Raw genomic sequence first — 19,569 nt, 5'->3', positions numbered from 1 at the left:
AAAACTAATCATCACAAAGTAGAGATTAATGAAAATATATAAAAAGTAAACTACATCTATACATAAATATTAAAATTTTCCAAATTAATTTTTAAAAAATAAAGGTTGTAAATAAATTAAATAATAGTCTTCCAAAGTGCCCAAGGTTAATTGATTTTTCTCACACATTGATACGTTATATCACAGAGGGTATCAACAAAGCATAAATTTATGCACTTGTTGTAAGAACAAAGTGTATGAAGAAAAAAACAAAAACAAAAACACATGGATTTTGCTTTTTTTTAGAAAAGTGCAATCAAACAGCAAAAAGTTCATATGGTATCTGTATTAGAGATTGATAGGAAACATGGCAGTACTTCACACAGGTTGAAGGTTGTAACTGGTATGGTTTATGAGACAAGTTATATAGGGTGACAGAAATCACACCGTATAACGATTCTTAGCAAGCTTCTCCAGCTTCTTTGCATCGTCCTGCAACAGTGGAAGGAAATTAATTTATCAATTTGCAAAAAGGGAACAACTTGATTGAACAAGACAAAGATGAGAGGTTTTCTTACATGAACTAGAAAGTTAATAGTGTCATTATAGTCCAGAAATTCTTTCCATTGCTTCCCGATGCTCATCTGCAGTTTTAGAAGATAATATTTTTTATTTTCCCACACTAAAACATAATTTTTTTTATTATTATCAGAGGATCATTAAGTTTGCGAATGTGGTGAGAGGGATTGGGAAGAATGTGGTGAGAGGGATTGGGAAGAGTCACGCATAGAAGATATTAGATTTTGTAGTTTTGCGATGTGGTGTGAGAATGAGAGTAGATTTCAGGGAGAAAGTGTGGCCTTTCCTTAAGGTCTCAATGGCCTGAAGATTATGAAGTTTCTGAATGTTGGGAGACATTTGGAGAAGGGTTGCATAGGGAAGATATTAGATTTTGTCAACAAGGTAGTCATCGAGACGAAGATAGCATTGAGGAAGAGGAGGGATAAGAGTTTACCAAGAGAATTTTGTGGTAAGAAGAGGGAGGGGAGACCTTGCTATCGTGTCAAATTCATGGCGTTTGCCGATGTTCCTAAGAGGATTAAGAAGAAAAACTTCAATAACAAGTTGAGGGAAAACATTGTATTTTGCTGAATTTCAGCCATGGCAGAGTACAACTTGGGTATAAATAGTCTTAAGAAGCAACTAATTATTCTGAGGTATGAGAAAACATTACTATTCCTATTTTTCTTGCAATACCATTAACTAAACAACAGAAAGCATAACCTATTACTTCTAACATCTCGCAATTCTAATAAAAACTATGTGTTATCGCTGGGCCTTTACCAACAATGGATTTGATAAAATGAAATCATCCACAGTTGACCAAACCCAAAGAGAACAAGTTGTTATAGGCATGAAAGAAAACCCCTACCATATTCAAAGTGCTAGGAAAGTTTAAATACAAACAAAAAATCTAATAATAATAGAACATTTTCATTTGCTGGAATTAGATCAGTTTCTCTCTTCTTGCTGAAAGTGAACAAACCAAACTTGTGAACTATATAGCAATATCCTATTGTTGAAAGAGAGACAATTTAGAATTTAGTATGTAGATTTTAGCTATTTTGTTCTGGATGCATTTATTCATTGAGGATTAGTTCTCCCATGTATTGCATGGAGTCAGTAATTAGAACAATTAGACTGAGGTTTAGGGAAGAAATTAATTTATCCTTAGCTTAGATCCTGAAAATTAAGCGCGGATTTAAATTTGAGTAAATTGGGCTTTAAATAAGTAAACAGAAAACCTTGCTTGATTTTTCTATTCTACGACTTACCATGAACTTCGAAAGACATTTAATGCATCATCAGTTTAGCTTAGGTCCTGGAAATATGGACGAATTTAAATTTAGGCAATTGGTCCTTTAATAAGTAAATTTCATTTTCTAGAAGCTTTCAATTGGTTTCTGTAACTTCGATCTTGAAATGTTCATCACTATTTTAGATAAAAAATAACAAAGAACGTAATATGCAGGTTTGGCTAATCATCATCATCATAATTCGTAATAACAAAGAAGTAATTATTATGCCTTCACATTTTGAGATCATTAAAATAAAAGGAAAAGCGTTAATCAGATGATGATGATAAGGTTGTGCAAAGGATTAGATACTAAATGAAATCATTTCAGCATAACTAATTCGCAAGTACCTGAGCTTTTTCATTAGCAGCATTCTTGGTCCACAAAGCTATCTTTTCTTGTTTCCCTCTTACATTAACAACTGCTCCACAAATTTCATCCCCATAGTCAAACTGCTCCCCGATCATTGCCAATAACTAGTAGGAAAAGATGCAAAAAAGTGAAAATAATGTAAGTTGTTATATTTATTGAATTAATGAATTTTACCAAGTAGCAAGAAACATACAGTATATAACCACATCTGGTCTGATCTTCCTCTAGCACAACTAATAGTCCATTTCCCTCCATTAGCACAAACTGGGTCTTCCCATTTTGGTTCAATGTTGTCCTTAAAGCAATGAAAATCAGCTCCCGTTATCAGTTTGCTTGGATGATTGATATTATTGTATAGGCTGAAAGCACAAAGAAAGTAATCATTGTGGGCACACCATGTCGTACAAAAGGATGATAGTTCCATATGTTTTACATGTAAAAGAGCTTCCTCGATGAAACATTAACTATAACCACTATAGAACAGAACAAAGGGCAATGAGATAATGCACACTATATACAACATTGCATGAAAAACAAGTCAATTAAAAGAAAAGACAGCACATGTTCCTTGGCACATTATGAGAGAACCTTGGAGCCATATGAAGATAGTATGACAAATACAGTTAATCCCACATGAAGAATTTAAGAAAGAATGTGAATGTGTAAAGGCTCTGATGAATGAAGTTGACTAAGTTGAGGTTAAATATCTTGAGTTACATGATTCATATTTGGTCAAGTTAATGGACTGATTATCTTATCAGATAGGATCATGACAAATGCTGCTAAACATCTGATCCAAGGAATGAAAGAGAAGCAACTGGAAAAGGCAATTATTGTGATGAATGTGGAGCTCATAAGAACGCTGAACCAAGTGGTACAATTGAAAAAGTGGAGGCACCTCTTCGTTCCACAAGATCCACAAAGAATCTACACCATTTAGTGGCAATTAGACCTTATTTTGCCATCTATGAGTTAGACTGTTTACTTGGGTGAGGACATAAAATCATTAAGCAGATCTGAACTTGACACTGCACACAAAGATACTTGAGGGTTGACTAATGACCATATAAAGACATTGACGAGTGAACTACTACTCTACCAGTTGTTGTGATTAAACATTCATGACAAAGTGAATCAAGTCTCTTATGGCAACAGTATGGGTCAGGGTAAAGATTAATTAGGGTACATGTGAGAACTTAGTTTAACTCGCATCAACAACTGAAGGATAACTCGTATAAAAAACCTGGATGGGTGAACTGTCATTAACTAGTGCATGAGTATTTTGAGGCGCGTGTTCATCCTTCCAAGTTAAGAGGAACAGAATTGGTGATGAGATGAGATTAGATAGAACCTATTCCAATACAAAAGAATGTGATTCAATGAAAAAGGATTTCCTAAGTTGCTAGAAGTGAAGCTCATGTTGCATTGAGCAAATTGTAATTTCCAAATATCTACAGTACAGATCTATTGTTTAGTCCCATGCATGGCAAACAGCATCTCAACATAAATTCGTTTTGAAACTTTTAACTGAGATATGCATCTCGTCCAAGTCACTCCATTCAAGAAGCACAGCAAAGTAACACCTATGTAATCTACTCCACCAACTTTTAATCAGGATATTCTTCTGGTAGGTATTACTCTGTGCTTATAGTCTAATAGCAATTAAAAGCGGGCAAGTTCTTAACTACCAAGATGGCTCAAGGAAGATGGCTATATAGTGCACGATAGAATATATATCTACTACTATTCAAGCTCCAAGGATGTTCAGAAAATCCCCTAGCAATCTATCCGTGGCAGCCTCTCCCTCCTAAATACGTTTCTTCTTTCCTATCCATACTCATCACCTCAGCCTCTACGCGATTGACACGATCATAGCACGACACAGTATATGTTGACACGTTGATGAAATATAGGTTTGCTAAAGAACCACAAGTATGGCAAAAGAAGATCTGAAAGCTCAGTATTTTCCAAATGAATCAGGAAATTTTCCATGGGAGAAGAATGGCCGCGAGGCGAGTTGGCACGAACTTTACCCCCAGAAATCTTCGACAGTGGAGAAGGTATGGATCCGGCGGAGGGAACTGCCCCAGACAGCGTGCTTCGACTTGGATTGGGGGTTGTCGAACCAGAAGGTCCAGGAGTGCTCGAGGGGGTGGGGCTGCTCGGCTCCCACCCTCGCAGCAGCAGCATCGGGGTTCGCGTCATCATCCTTGATCTCCCCTTCCTCGATCTCCTCCGACAGATCACCGTCCCTCTCCAATCCCTTCTCCTCCGCCACCAACACGTCCGCCTCCTCCGCCATCACGCTGTCAGACTCTAGTAGTCGCCCGCTGGCAGAACGATCTCGTGATGTGGCAGAGCAGAGCTCTGCGCCGAATGAGTTCGACGAAATGGCCGCCCCTAATCATGGCGAAACTCCAGGACGGACCATTATATCGGACTCGATGCCCAGTGTCGGCGTTACTTGTTACGAATGATATAACAATCCTAAACATTGGAATTAATGAAATTTTAGGGGCATTTTTAAAAGTTGTTAAATTTAGGAGGTAATTTTGTTAATTACTCCATTTTTATATAAAGGGCAGGGAGGTTTTGTCATGGACAATTCCTCTCTAGTTGTTTTGGACATCTCCAAATAATTTGCTTGTCAAGATGCAATAACTATACGTTTGAAATTTTTAGGCGACGATAAAAAAGAAAGAAGACATCCATGAGATAATTTTCTTCGAAGCATTTAGACCGTCTTCTGGATTGCAATTTCACATATTGAATTAACTTATTTGCAAAATTTGACAATATTTTACATGTTCCATCGCATACAAAATACAAGAGTCGGTAAAGTAAGAACATATCATAGGAGTTTATCTTCCAAGAACTGTGGATGTTTCCCTCTCTTCAGTAAATCAAGCAGAAGCAACATGTTTGATCTGGTACCATCAATTTCCCATAAGATCAAATGCCTGACATCCTCAAAAGCCCTTGAAGAAAATAAAACGTACATGACGAGAGAACAAAAATGTACCGATCAGTTTACGATGATATTTATGCTCTATCCTAATTAAACCTGTATATCATGAAATTTGCAGTACTATTCAGGAAACTAGTCTGTGGAACTACGGCTTCTTGAAAGAAAATTGATGCTCGGAAACTTCCATGAGGTTCGAGAAGAACTTGGTGTTGCAGTACCGTCACGTTCTTCAGCAGTAGATCCATTTGGACCTTTAGGAGTGAGAAGAATATCAGACTTAGAGTCTCTTTCTTTAGTAGTGTTCACAAAGCCCTGCAAATCCTGCGAATAATAATTTCAAATAAGTAAAAAAAAGGAGATGATATTAGAGTCAGATATGCTTTTGCAAATGATAGAAGAGCTATTGCCTTCTACGGTGATCATTGATTCCATGGGAAATTAAGTGATTAATAGTTTTTGATTAAAAAAAAGTGATTAATAGTTTATTAGCAGCTACATGCAGTTAGATTTAGATTCAGATTTCGATTTAGGAAAGGCTGGCAAATCATATAACCCATAAGAGCATGCAAACCTTTAGTCCTGAAGTTGATACAATTGTTGATGAACGTGGAACCTGAGAAGCATCAAATTATCACCATGATATTTGTTGGAGCAACAAAAGGAAGTTATAGTAATATAGGAAAATGCTTACTCTGGGATTTCCAAGAGGAGTAAATGGTGAAGCAGATGAAGACGGTGATGGTGATTCTGAAGATGACGTTGATTCTGTCAACAGCGGTGGTAAAGAGAGTGCCTGCTTTTGGGATAAGAAATGTTAGGGGGAAATCGACAATAGGTAATACCGAACAAAAAAAATGAGAAAAATAGAAAATACCCTTGCCACTACTGCAGTTTGTGGAAATTCAATTGCTCGTTTTGATGAGTCCTGGAAGACGAAGGGTGTGTTTGAATATTTAATAGACATTGATGTTTGAACTGAATTGATTAGGTAGCATGTATACAATACAAACATCCTGGCAAGTGCTCCGGATAAGCCATATCCACATCAAATTTTACACTGTGAAGAGAAATTTCTTAGGTATCTAAGAATTCTCCTAGCCTCCGCTTTGAGATGATACCCAAATTCAATCATAAACTTAATAGCCTATTCACTACCCAAACCCAACACAAAAGGAGCATAAACCTAAATGGAATTCAGCCATTATTCTCTATACCAAACCTACTTGGTGGCCACTTGAACTCAGATTATACTATCTATACTGACAGGTATAAAATACTTATGCATAATACTATCAATACAAAAGTTAACGGTTGGTATAGGACATCTATTTAAGAAGCCAAAGGATTCTGGTTATATATCTCTCCCTGCTCATCAAATGTTCCTCGGTTCATATTATTATTGATACGTAAATGAACTTGCATCAAACCAGTAGATAAGCCACCAAAAAATTATGAACTACAAAATGGGGAGAGATGTGAACATAAAGAAACGTCAAGGCAAGTGAGAAGGACATAGAAATAGAAAAGGGTACACTTCATCTAAGTTGTTGCCCATTGGTTTGATTAGCACTCGAATCACCTGTACTCAGCCAGGTCTATAGTTAATCTACTTTTCTAACATGGTATTGACCAACGAATTAAGAAAAATATCAACTTTTGAACCTTTAATATTTATCCACCTTAAACAACAATCATTTGTCAGAAGAAAGACAATTTGTCTGAGAAATGAATTATTTCTCAATCTGCTGTTGAAAAAATCAGCTGGCTATCTATATACAAAGTCAAATTTAATACAGCAAATTGCTAAGGATGCCAAACTATAGAGTAACACAAAATAGTTGCACACAAATGAAAATTGACAAATTTTGCTTGCCTGAATAAGTTCATTATTCCTGCGTTGCTCTAAGTTCCCAACAAACTGGCAAAGATGAGAGACTCCTCTTGATGTCAAATCCTAAAAAAACAATGTCTTATAATTGAACCAAACAACAATAGAATGAGATAGATGAAATTCAAAGATATTATTAATACCTGAGCTCCTTCAATTCGATCAAGCTTTGACCTCTGATGCGGAAAGAAGTCACATATCAGTATGTGATCTTACTTTAGAGTATTTGCTTAAACTTAGCTTTACAAACGAAAAATGCAAAGTAAACAGAAAGTACCAGAGTCTCGACAGCAGACTGGACAGATTCCATATCAGAAAAAACCAATCTTAAGTCTCCATGTAGTTCTGACACCTACAGATCATTACAATATACTCAGCTTATTATCTGTCAAAACTTCTGACAGATAACAAACTACAGAAATATAGTGCCGCACCTCAAACTTGGTTGCCATGGCAAGCTCCTTGCACTCCTCCAAATTACTATCTACATGGTCAATCTTTGAAGACAGATGTCGCCTAGCAGCCTGCCAATCAGCGGTTTAAGTCAAAGACTAAAGTTATGCAAGAAATTTCCCAATTTAGAAACATGGGTATCCAGCAAATCTTATCAAAAGATATGTTTGTTTGCAGGTAGTAATGATTAGCTCAGTAAGACTAAATCAGGACTCAAAGAAAATTATTTCAAGAAACAAGGTTTAATCAATGGGTTGACATCAAAAGAAAATTAAGGTTTATAGTTTTTACCAATTTCAAACTTGCATTTCAATACAAGAATATTAAGAGCGTATGATTATGCAAGTTAGAAAAAACCTTGCATAAACCAGATACCCTAACAGTTAGTTTATTTTTGTTGATCAAAACCTGAATCAACTTGAATCTCAAAATCCCTACTTTGGGTTAAATAAATATGGGACCTTTAGCATGTTAAGGGAAAGAAAGTCATCCTCTGGATAAAGTATAGGGTACATCATTATTGCACCTCGCCGTGAAGAATATTTTAGATCCAAGCACACATTACACTGAGGCATTGGTTAAAATGTTGGATACATCCTCTTTGCAGTATTTATAATAGGCATCATGCCAAAATGACAAAAAAAAAAAAAGTCTAGCATTTCAATAATATTTTTTAAAATAAATCAAGATAAATTTAAAAGGAAAAAAAAAACATACAGAAACAGATGATGAAACAAGATCCATCTGTTTGCCAATGAGATTGCAAGTATCAGAGAAGCCGCGCCGAGTAACAAACATGAGATCTGAAAGTTTCCATCCCTGGATGTGTACATATTACCATTTAGTTTGCAAGGTTAAGAGATAATATATTTGGGAATATACTTCAGATGGTAATACAAAGGAACAGAATTAAAAAGGGAGTAAAAAATAGAAAAGCATAGCAAAAACATCCTATCCAATATTCATCTTATGAACCAGTTATTGGATTACCTTACTTTCCGGATCTAGAGCCAAATAAAAGTACATTAAATGAAATCTATGAACAAAAGTCTCTGACATCATTCAACAACTTTACACAGAAATAAACAAAAAAAAGTTAATTTACAAACCAACATCCCAGCGAAACAATAAGCGGAGATATTCTTCCCAGTTCAGTATTTAACTTTGGAATAAAAATCAACCACACATTGTCTTAGATGGAGTTTTAGATCCCTACATACTCTTAAATCTGCGTCTAATTTACTACATTTACTGCAATACAGTGACATAAACCTTAGTTTTTTTTCAATATACTCATAATCATATATATCTAATTGACTGTTTTTCTTAGTATTAATTCATATTATAGGGCTCATGGGAACTTATACTGCTACTATACTGTTTGTATCACATAAATTTTACTCTCATACGAGAGGTTGTCTAGAGATAGAGTTGCCAAGCTCATAAATAAAAATTGAGTACTGATGGAGAATAACCATTTTAGTACAGCCTATAAAGAGTCAAAATCATTACTCACATACAAGATGTGCATAATAATTCATTATATTAGTTGTGATACCAAATAAGCATAATTTTATAAACTTTAATTAAACATTAATATAAAATAATAAAGAAAAGTTGAAAATATAAATCTTCAAGATGTTGAAATCAAGTGTGCCAACCAGAATCTTCTATAGTTAAGTTTCTGATTTGAAAAAATTAACATTTTACTTCTGTTTAGTAGAAAAGAAAATAGTATTAGAAACTTCAAGTAAAAATTATCAAAAACTAGGGGGGTAACCGAGCTCAGCTCGAGGTTTTTATGGAGCTTGAATAATAGTGTTATTGTTCTCAATATTTAGATTACATGTTCATCTAATAGATTATTACACTGATATCATTTCCTTACTTTTAAGATGTTATGAGTAATTTAAAATTATATAAATTACTGTATTTTCATGTATTTGAATAAAAAATTAAGAAATAAATTTATAATTAAATTTTACACGAGTTAGAGTAAATAAATTTATTCATAACTTGTTCATGAATGTTAACAAACCAAGCTCATTAGTCTTCAAGCTTATTTATTTTATATATTCTTTTATTATTGAATGAACATAAATAAACTTTATCTAACTGAACACCAAGCTTATTTATTTCAATACCATATCGTGCCGTGACGATACGGTTTTGATATATATATATAGTTTTGATATCCTGTACACCATGTGCACACTTTAAAAAAATTTCGAGTTAAATTTTTTTTTATGCTTAATGCTATAACCCAACCGCTAAACTCTAAAAGCAAAAACTTATTGGCATAACTGAAATATATATATATATATAGAAATTTTATGTAACTTGATAGCATATCTTTATCAAAACTTTTGAAATAAAGGATTATTAATTTAAAGTATTTCCTAAGCATAAAAAAGTATGTTAATATTCATAATTCTAAATCTCAAATTGATTCTAAGAATAAAAAAAATATTATCTATAATAATTATTCAAATTAACACAAAAATCTTAATTTATATATAATAATTATATAATTTATTTATTAATTTATATAATTATAGTTTATAAATATTCATTGAACATTTGCCATAGTTTATGTTATCTTTTTTACTTTATTATTTTCTATTTTTAGTAAAAAATAATAAAATAATATATTATAATTATATTAATTAAATAACAATTTATTAATTAATCATTAATTTATATAATTTATAATTTTAATTTATATGATAATTAATTAGAAAAAATATATATAATATAATGATTTTAATTAAAACTTTTAATAAAATCCAAAAAAAAAGTGCAACTTTTTTGAAGGGGAGCTTTGGTGCAACGATAAAGTTGTTGCCATATGACCAAAAAGTCACGAGTTCGAATCCTGGAAACAGTCTCTTGCAAAAAGCAGGGTAAGGCTGCGTATATTGGACCCTTCCCTGGGACCCGCATGGCGGGAGCTTCGTGCACCAGACTGCCCTTTTTTTTAATAAAATCCAACTTTTTCTCATCGATTCACGATCCATCTTTCCTCCCCTTCGCGATTTTTTCTCGCCACTGCCTAGCCTCGCTACCGCTAATCTCTCGTTGGATGCTCCAACTCTTGATTTCTTCTTCCTTCTGTTGTGCGCACGTGACACGCACGATGATGACGCACCGAAATTGTTGCCCTTGCTATGCCGGTGTCGGTCCAGTGTCGGAATGGTAAAAACTGTCCATCTCGGTTGGCACGGCTCGAGATTTCATTCCTTGCTATAGACAGCTAACAATAATGAAATAAGTCATCTAACTTAGAATAGATAAACTAATCTGGCCAGTGTCCCCAGAAAGCAAATGAGTTCAACAGCCATGGCACCTGACATAATCAACTCCTGTATGCAGACAGTGTGGTGTTGGGAAATCCACTCTTTCAACATCAAATTTATAAGCAAATAGAAATTTATGTAAGATGAACTTCCATAAAGGCATCCTTGGAAAAGATAGCACTGCCACCAAATGAATGGAACTTATTGATGTCAAACTTTAGTTAAGTAATTTAATCCTTGGAGATTACCTTCCACCATATAAAGACATATCCAAGAGCTCCAACAACAATGACAGTTGTAACACCAAATCTTGCAGAACCTGCAATTTGCAAACATTTCAACTTTGAAATAACACAAAAATAAAGAGACAGTAACAATAACCATCTACAGTTAGTGATAAATAGTGGCAGACACTGATTATTACAGCCAATAGAATTCTGTCAAAGAACTGAAATTATCCATTTTCAACAGCCCCAACGAAAATAATTAACATCAAGTGTTAGTTGATGACTCAACCAGAAGCTAAATCACGGATTAGCTGGTTCCTACATGTCAATTTGAATGTGAAGAGGCTTAAAATTTTATGCCAAAATCTGGTGAAATTAACAGAAAAGAACAAGCAAATGTCCTATATCAATATAATTAGGGAGGAAGGAAGTGAATACAGCCAATAGAATTCTGTAAAAGAACTGAAATTATTGATTTTCAACAACACCAGCAAAAACAATTAACATTCTGTTATTTAATAATGACTCAACCAGAACCTAAATCACGGATTAGCTAATTCCCACATGTCAATTTGAAAGTGAAGAGGTTTAGAACATTATACCAATGAATCTGGTGAAATTAACAAAAAGGAACAATCAAAAGTCCTATATCAACGTAATTAGGGAGTAAGGGAATATTATCAGGATAAATTTTTAATCTGCATAAATTTTTGATCACTTTCATCTTATCTCTTTTTCCATGTGGTCGTGTATATAGAAAATTTTTGAAACTGATTCAGATCCATCTCTGAAACTAATATAAAGAAAAACATAGACAAACGAACACAATGATAGATGAAATAACGATGTTTGGTTCACCATCTTAAATGAATTTGTTAAGCTCCTATTTGTTTACTCTTATCTATAAACTTATTCCATAACTATCATTGCTCATTTTCAAGTGATGCAGTTGTTTGTCTCTATGGCTGTAGGGGTGTAAATGAACCAAGCTGCTCATGAGCTATTCGAAGCTTGATTCGATAAAAGCTCGTTTGAGCTCGTTTAATGAGGCTTGTTAAGATAAATAAACCATGCTCAAGCTTCACAATATTCGGCTCGTTAGCTCGTGAACATGTTCGTTAAGCTCATAAATTAACTTTTAAATAAAAAAATAATAATTTTGATATTGAATTTATAGATTTTACACTTTACTTATGAAATATATAGATAAATATATTAAATTTATTTATTAGAATAAAATTATAAATTTTAATAAGAATATTATATTTTTTTCTAAATATATAATTTAATTTTTAATGAATATTTAAATTTAAAATTTATATTTATTAAACTCGTTTAGGCTCAATAAAAGTTCGAATAAGTTCGTGAGCCATGAATATATTCATTAAATAAAGCTCGAGCTCGGCTAGATTATAAACGAGTCAAACTCAAACATTCAAGAGTTCGGCTCGGCTCGGCTTGATTACACCCCTATATGGGCGTACAAAAATATGTTTTCAAAAAACATGCAGCGAAAGAATAATAATTTCCTAAATTATTACAACATGCATCACATACATCCACAAGAACATACATGTATAGATATAATCATAGAATAAAATTTCATTTATAAAAATTATACCCGTCGAATGACGTTTAACGGGAACGGTATTAAGTAGCAAGCCTCACGAGACTTACCTCTATTCGTATCCACGCCGAGATACCTTCAAAACGACTTCACAAAGCCACAAGTCGCGTCTCCATTTCGGTACTAACCAAAGGAAGAAGATGACGCGATCCAAGAGAAGAACTCACGACTCGATTTGGTGCCCGTCAACAATTGCAACCCAACGACACCAAAAGGAGTAGGCTTCTATCCAGAGGCTTTAGAGGCTACTGTCAACGGCTTTAGAGGCCCCCGTTCAACTGAGCGGCCGGCGACGAGAAGGAGGCTGGCCAGAAGGTCGGTGACCGATTAGTGGCAATCAAGGGTGGTGGCACCCTTGGTTTCGATGGCACAAGAGAGAGGAATAAAACCTAAAATTAATTCTCATTATTTTTCTCTACACCTTCATCAAGGTTTGATAAGCAAGATCAAACTCGTACCTAATCAGTCAACCCAATCTATTAGCTATAAGCTTGCTTTAAAACTAAACTAATTTGGTTTAAAACCAAACCAATTTTGGTTCATAACTAAACTAAAATGGATCTAACTCGCCTACAAGACGCATGACCCATTAATGCTTTCGGCCCAACAAATACTTTCCATATTTGCCCTTCGTCTGGTGCTCCTAGACTTAGTCTCTCTGGATCTGAGAATCCTATTCTCAAACTTGTTTTACATCTTTCGGATACGTAGTGCGTGTAACCCAATAGGTTCCTGGTTATGTTGGTCATTCATAATTGACGATCAATTATAAACAAATCATGAGTGATACCTAATAGTACATCATGACCTCCAATTGACGGGAAAATCACAATTAATCCTAAAACAAATTTTGAACCCTTCAGCAGCTACACTTATCAGTGCTTCTGTTTCTTTCACGCATCTTATACCCTCTTGGTTCATATGTTCACTAGGCTGACTACGTCACACCTAGCCCAAGTAACAGTTCTTTGTCTTGTGGATTCAAATTACTCAAACACGTGTCCAAGAAGACCATCCTCTTGACATGTTTTGCTTTAGTCAAAGACTTACGAGTAATAATTCTGACAAGAGATCTAGGGTATATGTCTCCTTTACAAAAAGAGTGGTCAATCCTTTGTGGGTTATTCAAACACCTTCGGTATATTGACTTATACTCAATCATCTCGTAACTACATCCCTTAGGAAATGTATACCAAAGATGTCAAATTATACCAAGACGACTTGAATACCTCAAGTCTAAAGAAACTCGCACTCGAACTACAATGAGATCTTCATCGACATGTAAAGAACCACGTGAAGTCTCATAACATATTACATCCAATGAATTAGCTACCCTTAACTAGCATCCATATGTTAACTCTGAACATCCCAATGTTTCCAGTGAGGACTAACTGCTTGGATGCACCACGTAGCATAATATATACTAGTTTAACAGAATTGATGATGTCCAGCCTTATCAATTCATTGACTAGGGAAGATTTCAATATGTGCATAATTACACATGATGAGATATCCACTAATCATGATTCAAACACAATTTCTCTTATGTTATGCATTGTATCGTAGATTTCATTAATTGAGTTTAAGATCAAATCACATACATATAGAATGTACACTCAAATAGTAAATTTTATTTATCAAATAAATAATACAATATCTAAGGCGATTGCCTTAGGACACCTCTCAAACATTTTCATATTGGTAATGGTATAGATGGCATTTCCAATTTAACAAATCTCAATTTCCTCACAAAAATTATTCCTTATACTCTAATCATATAGAAAATAGTTGAAGTTATAACATCATGATTACATATCAATCTGACTAAGCAAATATAAGAGATCATATGGTTCAAAGTACCATGATTTCCTTTTTTTTATTATTGTATGTCTTGGAATGCTTGACATTACATGTTCATATGCTAGTTGGATGCTTATGCAAAAGATAGACTATAGTTAAGACCGAGCTAACTAGGTGATTTTAACTTTTAAATTGGAGCAAAAGGTCAATTAGTAATAAATTGGATATTGTAACTACAAATCATCAGATCATTCTTCAATTTGATTCAAAACCAATACACACATAGTGGCAAAAGGCGATTCGCTCGCTCCCAACGCCTCCTTCAACCCATCCTTAGGCTAACACGAAAGAGGTAAATCACAGGTAGCTACTAACCTTGGACAGTTGAATAGCACATAGGGGAGGGCAAGCACCCGACTACAAAACAATGTGAGTGTGTGTGTGTCAATCGTTACAATGCAAGCCATGTCTTAGCACCTTTGCACATAAACATGACAATGTGAGCAACAAGCAAATAGCAAAAAAGTAGAATGTTCTTTGTTGCACATTACAGATGTCAACAAAAAAAACATTTACGAGAATTATGGAATGTCAAGAACCTGATCCTCCACTAGTAACAATTGTAACTGATCTTGAGGAAGCCAAGATTTGCAACTCCTCTCTAAGAGTATTGACCTGAAAACAGATATACAATAATAAAATTCATATTATCAACAGAATCATAAATCTCTGACTAAACCAACAAAAAACTGTGGTCAGAGACACCAGCAGAAATGGCATAATAAGAATCGGATGTATCATATCACCCAACATCTACAGGGTTAAACCTGAAAACAAACATCCAAACCAAATTGCCTTTTTGCCAATAAGGTTGGTTCATTTTTAGTTCAGAGAAGTTTCTTAAAATTGGTTTTAAAAAAAAGAACAATTTGAACCAATTGAATTTGGTATGGTCTGAATTAAATGGACAATCCCCTATTTGAATTTGTCAGGTATTTAATCTGAAGGATAAGAGAAAAGAAGGAATGAAGGATGCAATTAGGTGAGAAATAAAAAAAAGTCTGAGTAAAAGAAGAATCTGCCTTTTCATGTTCACTTAGAAGGATGAAAAAACATGTAAAATAAAGTTACTGGACAGAGAATATTAGCGGATCATGTAACTAGTCAACATTTGATAACTGATTTTTGTACACTCTTTTTCTTTTGTTCATCCATTAGGGGGAAAAGAGTTCAATAAGAAAGTACCCACCAGTTTTCTTTCACTGCCTCTTTACCATTAAGTGACAAAGGACAATCAACCAACTTATTTCATTCATTCTCTTTCCTCTCTCTTTCTTTCTTCAATTTTCTCTCAAAATAATTTTGAAGAGTGTTAGAAAATCCAATTTAATACTTGATCATAAACTTAGGGTAACATACATTACAAATCCTCAGTCATGATTATTCAAAGCATAACAGTAAACCTGCCCTGTTCTAATCAACAACTGTAAGTGTAGATCCCGGTAGCACAAAAATTTGACCGTGTAAAAGAAATAATTTGTATCACTGCCCTCACTAAAGGGAAAAGAAACACACAAGTTGGATCCAAACACGACTCTCCAAAAGACTAGCTCATTAAGCATAAATCTTAATCTAAACAAGGACTACAAGAACTGTTTGTCTTGAGGTACCCTTAGAAGTATTTGCTAATTAAAAGAGACAATTTATAGAAGATATGATAGTGAACTAGAGCCTTGCTTTTTCTTGGTTAGAATCAGAAATCATCACATGGTCTGATATATCTAAATGATACTAAACTGCAACAGGCAGATCTTAAAATTGATAGAGCTTAAAAAACTCTTAACCAAAAATGTGCAACAAGCTCCACAGTATATCAATAGTGATTACCTTGTTTTCCCTTCTAAAAATTCAGCAGCAGCCTATGACCCATCCAATAGTAAGGGTTACATTATCAACTACCTAATAAAAAAGATAGCCTGACCTCTTTTCCTTTTTCTGTAATTTAAAGATACAATATCATAATTGTATCTCCTTACATGATCTTTATAGTAGTTAAAAGTTCTTTGCATATATAAGGCATTAGGTATGAGAGATTGACAATGATGCTGATGTGAAAATTTTCAAAGAAACTTATCTCCCTCCAGTCATGTTATCCTCTTTCTGGATATTTCATCCAACTAATTCCTCTCTAGTTTATCAAGATTTTCCTTTTTCCTTGCTTTGATACTCCAATTTTGTAGTTTGTTTCCTATTACGTCAATTCAACCTTCTGCAGTTAAGAGCACAAGTGCCAACAATCAAATTGTCTTTAGTCTGCAACACCGTTCCATTTCAAGATCCATGATCATATTGCAGAAAATTTCCATGATATAGCTAAAGTTATAATTGTAAAAGCAACTAAACTATGCATCAAGGGACATGAGCACACATCTTGCAATTTGATTGGTGATGTATACTGACTCAGTATGAGTTCTTAAAGCTTGCCCCAGTGATTTCCCATTACAAATAAATGTCAAAAGAGAGTAACTACAGATTATGACAAAAAATACAATGGGGATCATCAAGCAAGCCAGTAAACAAGGAAGTTTTGGATCCCTCGACCAACAAGTGGTACCACTAACATTCCAAGTTAAGAAGCACTTGCCAAGGTGAATTTTTGGCATGTTAAAATCTCTGGTGTGTGACTATAAGAGGAATTCTTATTTTACTTGTAACTTCCAAAGGATCAAAACCAGAAACAGCAGAATGTGACATCATGGTAGTAGACAAATACCTCTACAATGTAAAGAAATTCAATATAGATATCAGGACATGAAATGACGTACTAACCAATAGAAATGGCATACTAACCTGCGCTAATAGGGAATCAGTTTGTGGTTTACTAGTGGATCGAGAGTTGTCTTTATCTTGTTGCAAGTGTCTTGTCACAATCTATAGGGAAAGAAACTACAGATAGTTAGAAAAGGACCAATAGTGACAGATAATGGATAATTTGGTTTCGAGTAGAGTGTGATTTTAGGTCATATACCTTGAAAGCACCAGAAAAGAGTTTTGTGACATCAGGAAATTGTCCATCCTTTGCAAGAAAAGTTCCAATTATGCCTATGAGGCAACAATTCAATTTACAATAAATAAACAAGGCATACTAATGGGTAAAAAAAATTGATTACAAAATAAAAAAAAATCATTCCACTCAAAATTGAGAAAAGAGCTGCAAAGTTCTAGTTTACAACATCATACATGCTTGCCGGATACATGTATCACATAACAACAACCACGACCAAGCCTTTATTAAAAAAAAAAACTGAATAAGCAAAACACACAAAAAAAAAGTTTAAAAGATAAAGGCAGCATAGTAAGTAAACGTAATTCTAGTTTACAGGCTCTAAAATACACTGGGCAACAGAAAAGAGATAAAACGAAGTAAACATGAATATGAGAATCAACTGAAAGTCAACTGATTCAGCAAATTGTGCACGAGAAATGGGAAAGGAAAATGAAGAAAAGTAGCAAGTGCAAACAAACCATATTGACCACTGATGCTGAACAAAATCAACAATCTATACTGCTTATTGTGCAACAAGACAGTGGATCACCAAGCCTAAAATAATCAATGCCATGATATATCTACCAGTTCATCCATGATCAATCCAGAATTCTAAACAAAACAAGAAAAATGCCGAGAACTTTGATACTCAAGATCTATACTCCAGTCCTGATGGGGCTTTCCAACATATAGCCTAATCCAAGTATGCACTAGAAGTAAGCGTGTATCTCAATGACTATTTAGAGTAGCAATATTTTATTGATCTATACAAACATTAAGATACAGCATACTTATGGTCATTATCAAACACAGATCTAAACAGACGTAAAGGTATCACAATTCAATATTATTGAGCTGCATGTGGAATTTGGCTGCATAGAGGAACCATATTAGTGATATGCAATGTTGAAGGCTGTTTTGATGATCACACTTCACAGACACAGAACAACCAAACTAAAGGGAAAAAACTTGAGTTGGCCATATGGATATTGATTTAAGGAGAAAAAAAGGATCCTCTAATAACATAAGAAGCTTACCAAGTGGAGAACTTCAAAATCTGTTTGGTGGTGAAAATGGTTTTACCCACAAGTGGGGGTATGTGCAGGCATACATTAGCATGATCTTTAGCTAACTGATTATAAACCAATTAAATTGAAACACAATGCAATTCTCACAACATATAATCTGAAAGGTACTGTAACATGTGCAAAAGCAACTCTATCAATCCTTTTTATAGCCCAACCTTACAGCAAAACCAGTTCACCAAAATAAACCTCTATTTCCTCCAAAAAAGAATACGTTACATTCGTCACAACAGTTGCCTCCCTATAAAAATGTTATCCGGAGAGAGCATTAAGGCCGCAGCTATCGACATGTGCACTTCTAAATTACCTATTACAAAAGAGCTGTTACTGTATCAAAATCCAATGGCGAATGAACAACGGATCATGAACCGCGGATCAGCGAATCCGGTTTCTTCCGTGAAACCTCTTAGGACGAAGACTACATTAAAATTGGGTTGCGTTTTAAAAATGCGTAGGAGATTCAAGATCGAAGACTCCTAAAATCGCATCCAATCCTCTAATGAAAAGCACTTAAGAACCAAGATACTGTCGTAGGAGAGAGGTCGATGGACAGGTACCTGCTCCAATGACTACGGTGAGTTTCCCGAGCGCCATGGCCGATCAAAACCCTGGTAAAACCGCAAGGGACTCTTCACTCTCGAACCATCTCTAGGGTTTCTAACAGAGTGCTGGCGTCGCGCTCACCTCCTGAGGCAGCAAATCCGATCCACGGATTCAAGAGTCAAGACCACTCCGAATCTCCGATGACGATTAGCGTTGGTGTTCCACAGATACCCAAATTTATAATGACAATCACGAAAATATCACTGCCCCTGCGCGACATTTGACGAGCTCTGAATTAACAGGAGCCGTTGGGTTAAACGTGAAGTGTGAGATCTGCGGTCCATCGTAGGAGATCGGGCAAAATTAGCGCCCTTTATTTCCTTTTTTAAATATCTTTTTTTATATTAAAATAGAATTTAATATATTTTT

The 19,569-nt window shown here is 34.6% G+C and overlaps 2 protein-coding genes across 3 annotated transcripts; both read right to left on the bottom strand.

Annotated features, from left to right (window-relative positions):
• Nucleotides 1–251: 251 nt before the first annotated feature.
• On the bottom strand, nt 252–4,647 carry LOC122009701 (eukaryotic translation initiation factor 4E-1-like). The gene is made up of 5 exons (XM_042565965.1): nt 4,241–4,647; nt 2,401–2,566; nt 2,186–2,311; nt 558–623; nt 252–471 (listed from the first exon to the last, which is right to left on the bottom strand). The coding sequence occupies exons 1-5, from the start codon at nt 4,507–4,509 to the stop codon at nt 421–423; spliced, it is 678 nt and encodes a 225-aa protein (XP_042421899.1). The 5' UTR covers nt 4,510–4,647; the 3' UTR covers nt 252–420.
• A 304-nt stretch (nt 4,648–4,951) lies between these two features.
• LOC122009700 lies at nt 4,952–19,366 on the bottom strand. Of its 2 annotated transcripts, XM_042565964.1 has the most exons (15): nt 19,155–19,366; nt 17,495–17,568; nt 17,317–17,397; nt 15,066–15,141; nt 11,061–11,131; nt 8,234–8,335; nt 7,498–7,587; nt 7,341–7,415; nt 7,207–7,239; nt 7,049–7,129; nt 6,050–6,100; nt 5,867–5,968; nt 5,747–5,788; nt 5,272–5,496; nt 4,952–5,185 (listed from the first exon to the last, which is right to left on the bottom strand). In XM_042565964.1, exons 1-14 carry the CDS (start codon nt 19,189–19,191, stop codon nt 5,308–5,310), a joined length of 1,104 nt encoding a protein of 367 aa, XP_042421898.1. In that variant the 5' UTR covers nt 19,192–19,366; the 3' UTR covers nt 4,952–5,185; nt 5,272–5,307. The 2 variants fall into 2 exon arrangements, with proteins under 2 accessions (XP_042421898.1, XP_042421897.1); XM_042565963.1 differs by having other exon boundaries at nt 5,044–5,496.
• Between the last annotated feature and the right edge of the window lie 203 nt (nt 19,367–19,569).

This window comes from Zingiber officinale, chromosome 8A (genome assembly GCF_018446385.1).
Source record: "Zingiber officinale cultivar Zhangliang chromosome 8A, Zo_v1.1, whole genome shotgun sequence".
Lineage (NCBI taxonomy): Eukaryota > Viridiplantae > Streptophyta > Magnoliopsida > Zingiberales > Zingiberaceae > Zingiber > Zingiber officinale.
The sequence above is the reverse complement of the archived record's forward strand: the minus strand, read 5'-3'. Positions and strand labels throughout refer to the sequence as shown.

Excerpts from the sequence above, each read along its gene's own strand:
- LOC122009701 (XM_042565965.1), bottom strand. The coding sequence starts at position 4,509 with ATGGCGGAGGAGGCGGACGTGTTGGTGGCGGAGGAGAAGGGATTGGAG. Across the intron at positions 2,312-2,400 it reads ACCAGATGTGGTTATATACT|TTATTGGCAATGATCGGGGA; the intron begins GTATGTTTCTTG and ends TTTTCCTACTAG. Across the intron at positions 624-2,185 it reads CTGCTAATGAAAAAGCTCAG|ATGAGCATCGGGAAGCAATG; the intron begins GTACTTGCGAAT and ends CTAAAACTGCAG.
- LOC122009700 (XM_042565964.1), bottom strand. The coding sequence starts at position 19,191 with ATGGCGCTCGGGAAACTCACCGTAGTCATTGGAGCAG. Across the intron at positions 15,142-17,316 it reads CTGATTCCCTATTAGCGCAG|GTCAATACTCTTAGAGAGGA; the intron begins GTTAGTATGCCA and ends ATCTGTTTTCAG. Across the intron at positions 8,336-11,060 it reads ATGTCTTTATATGGTGGAAG|GGATGGAAACTTTCAGATCT; the intron begins GTAATCTCCAAG and ends GTACACATCCAG.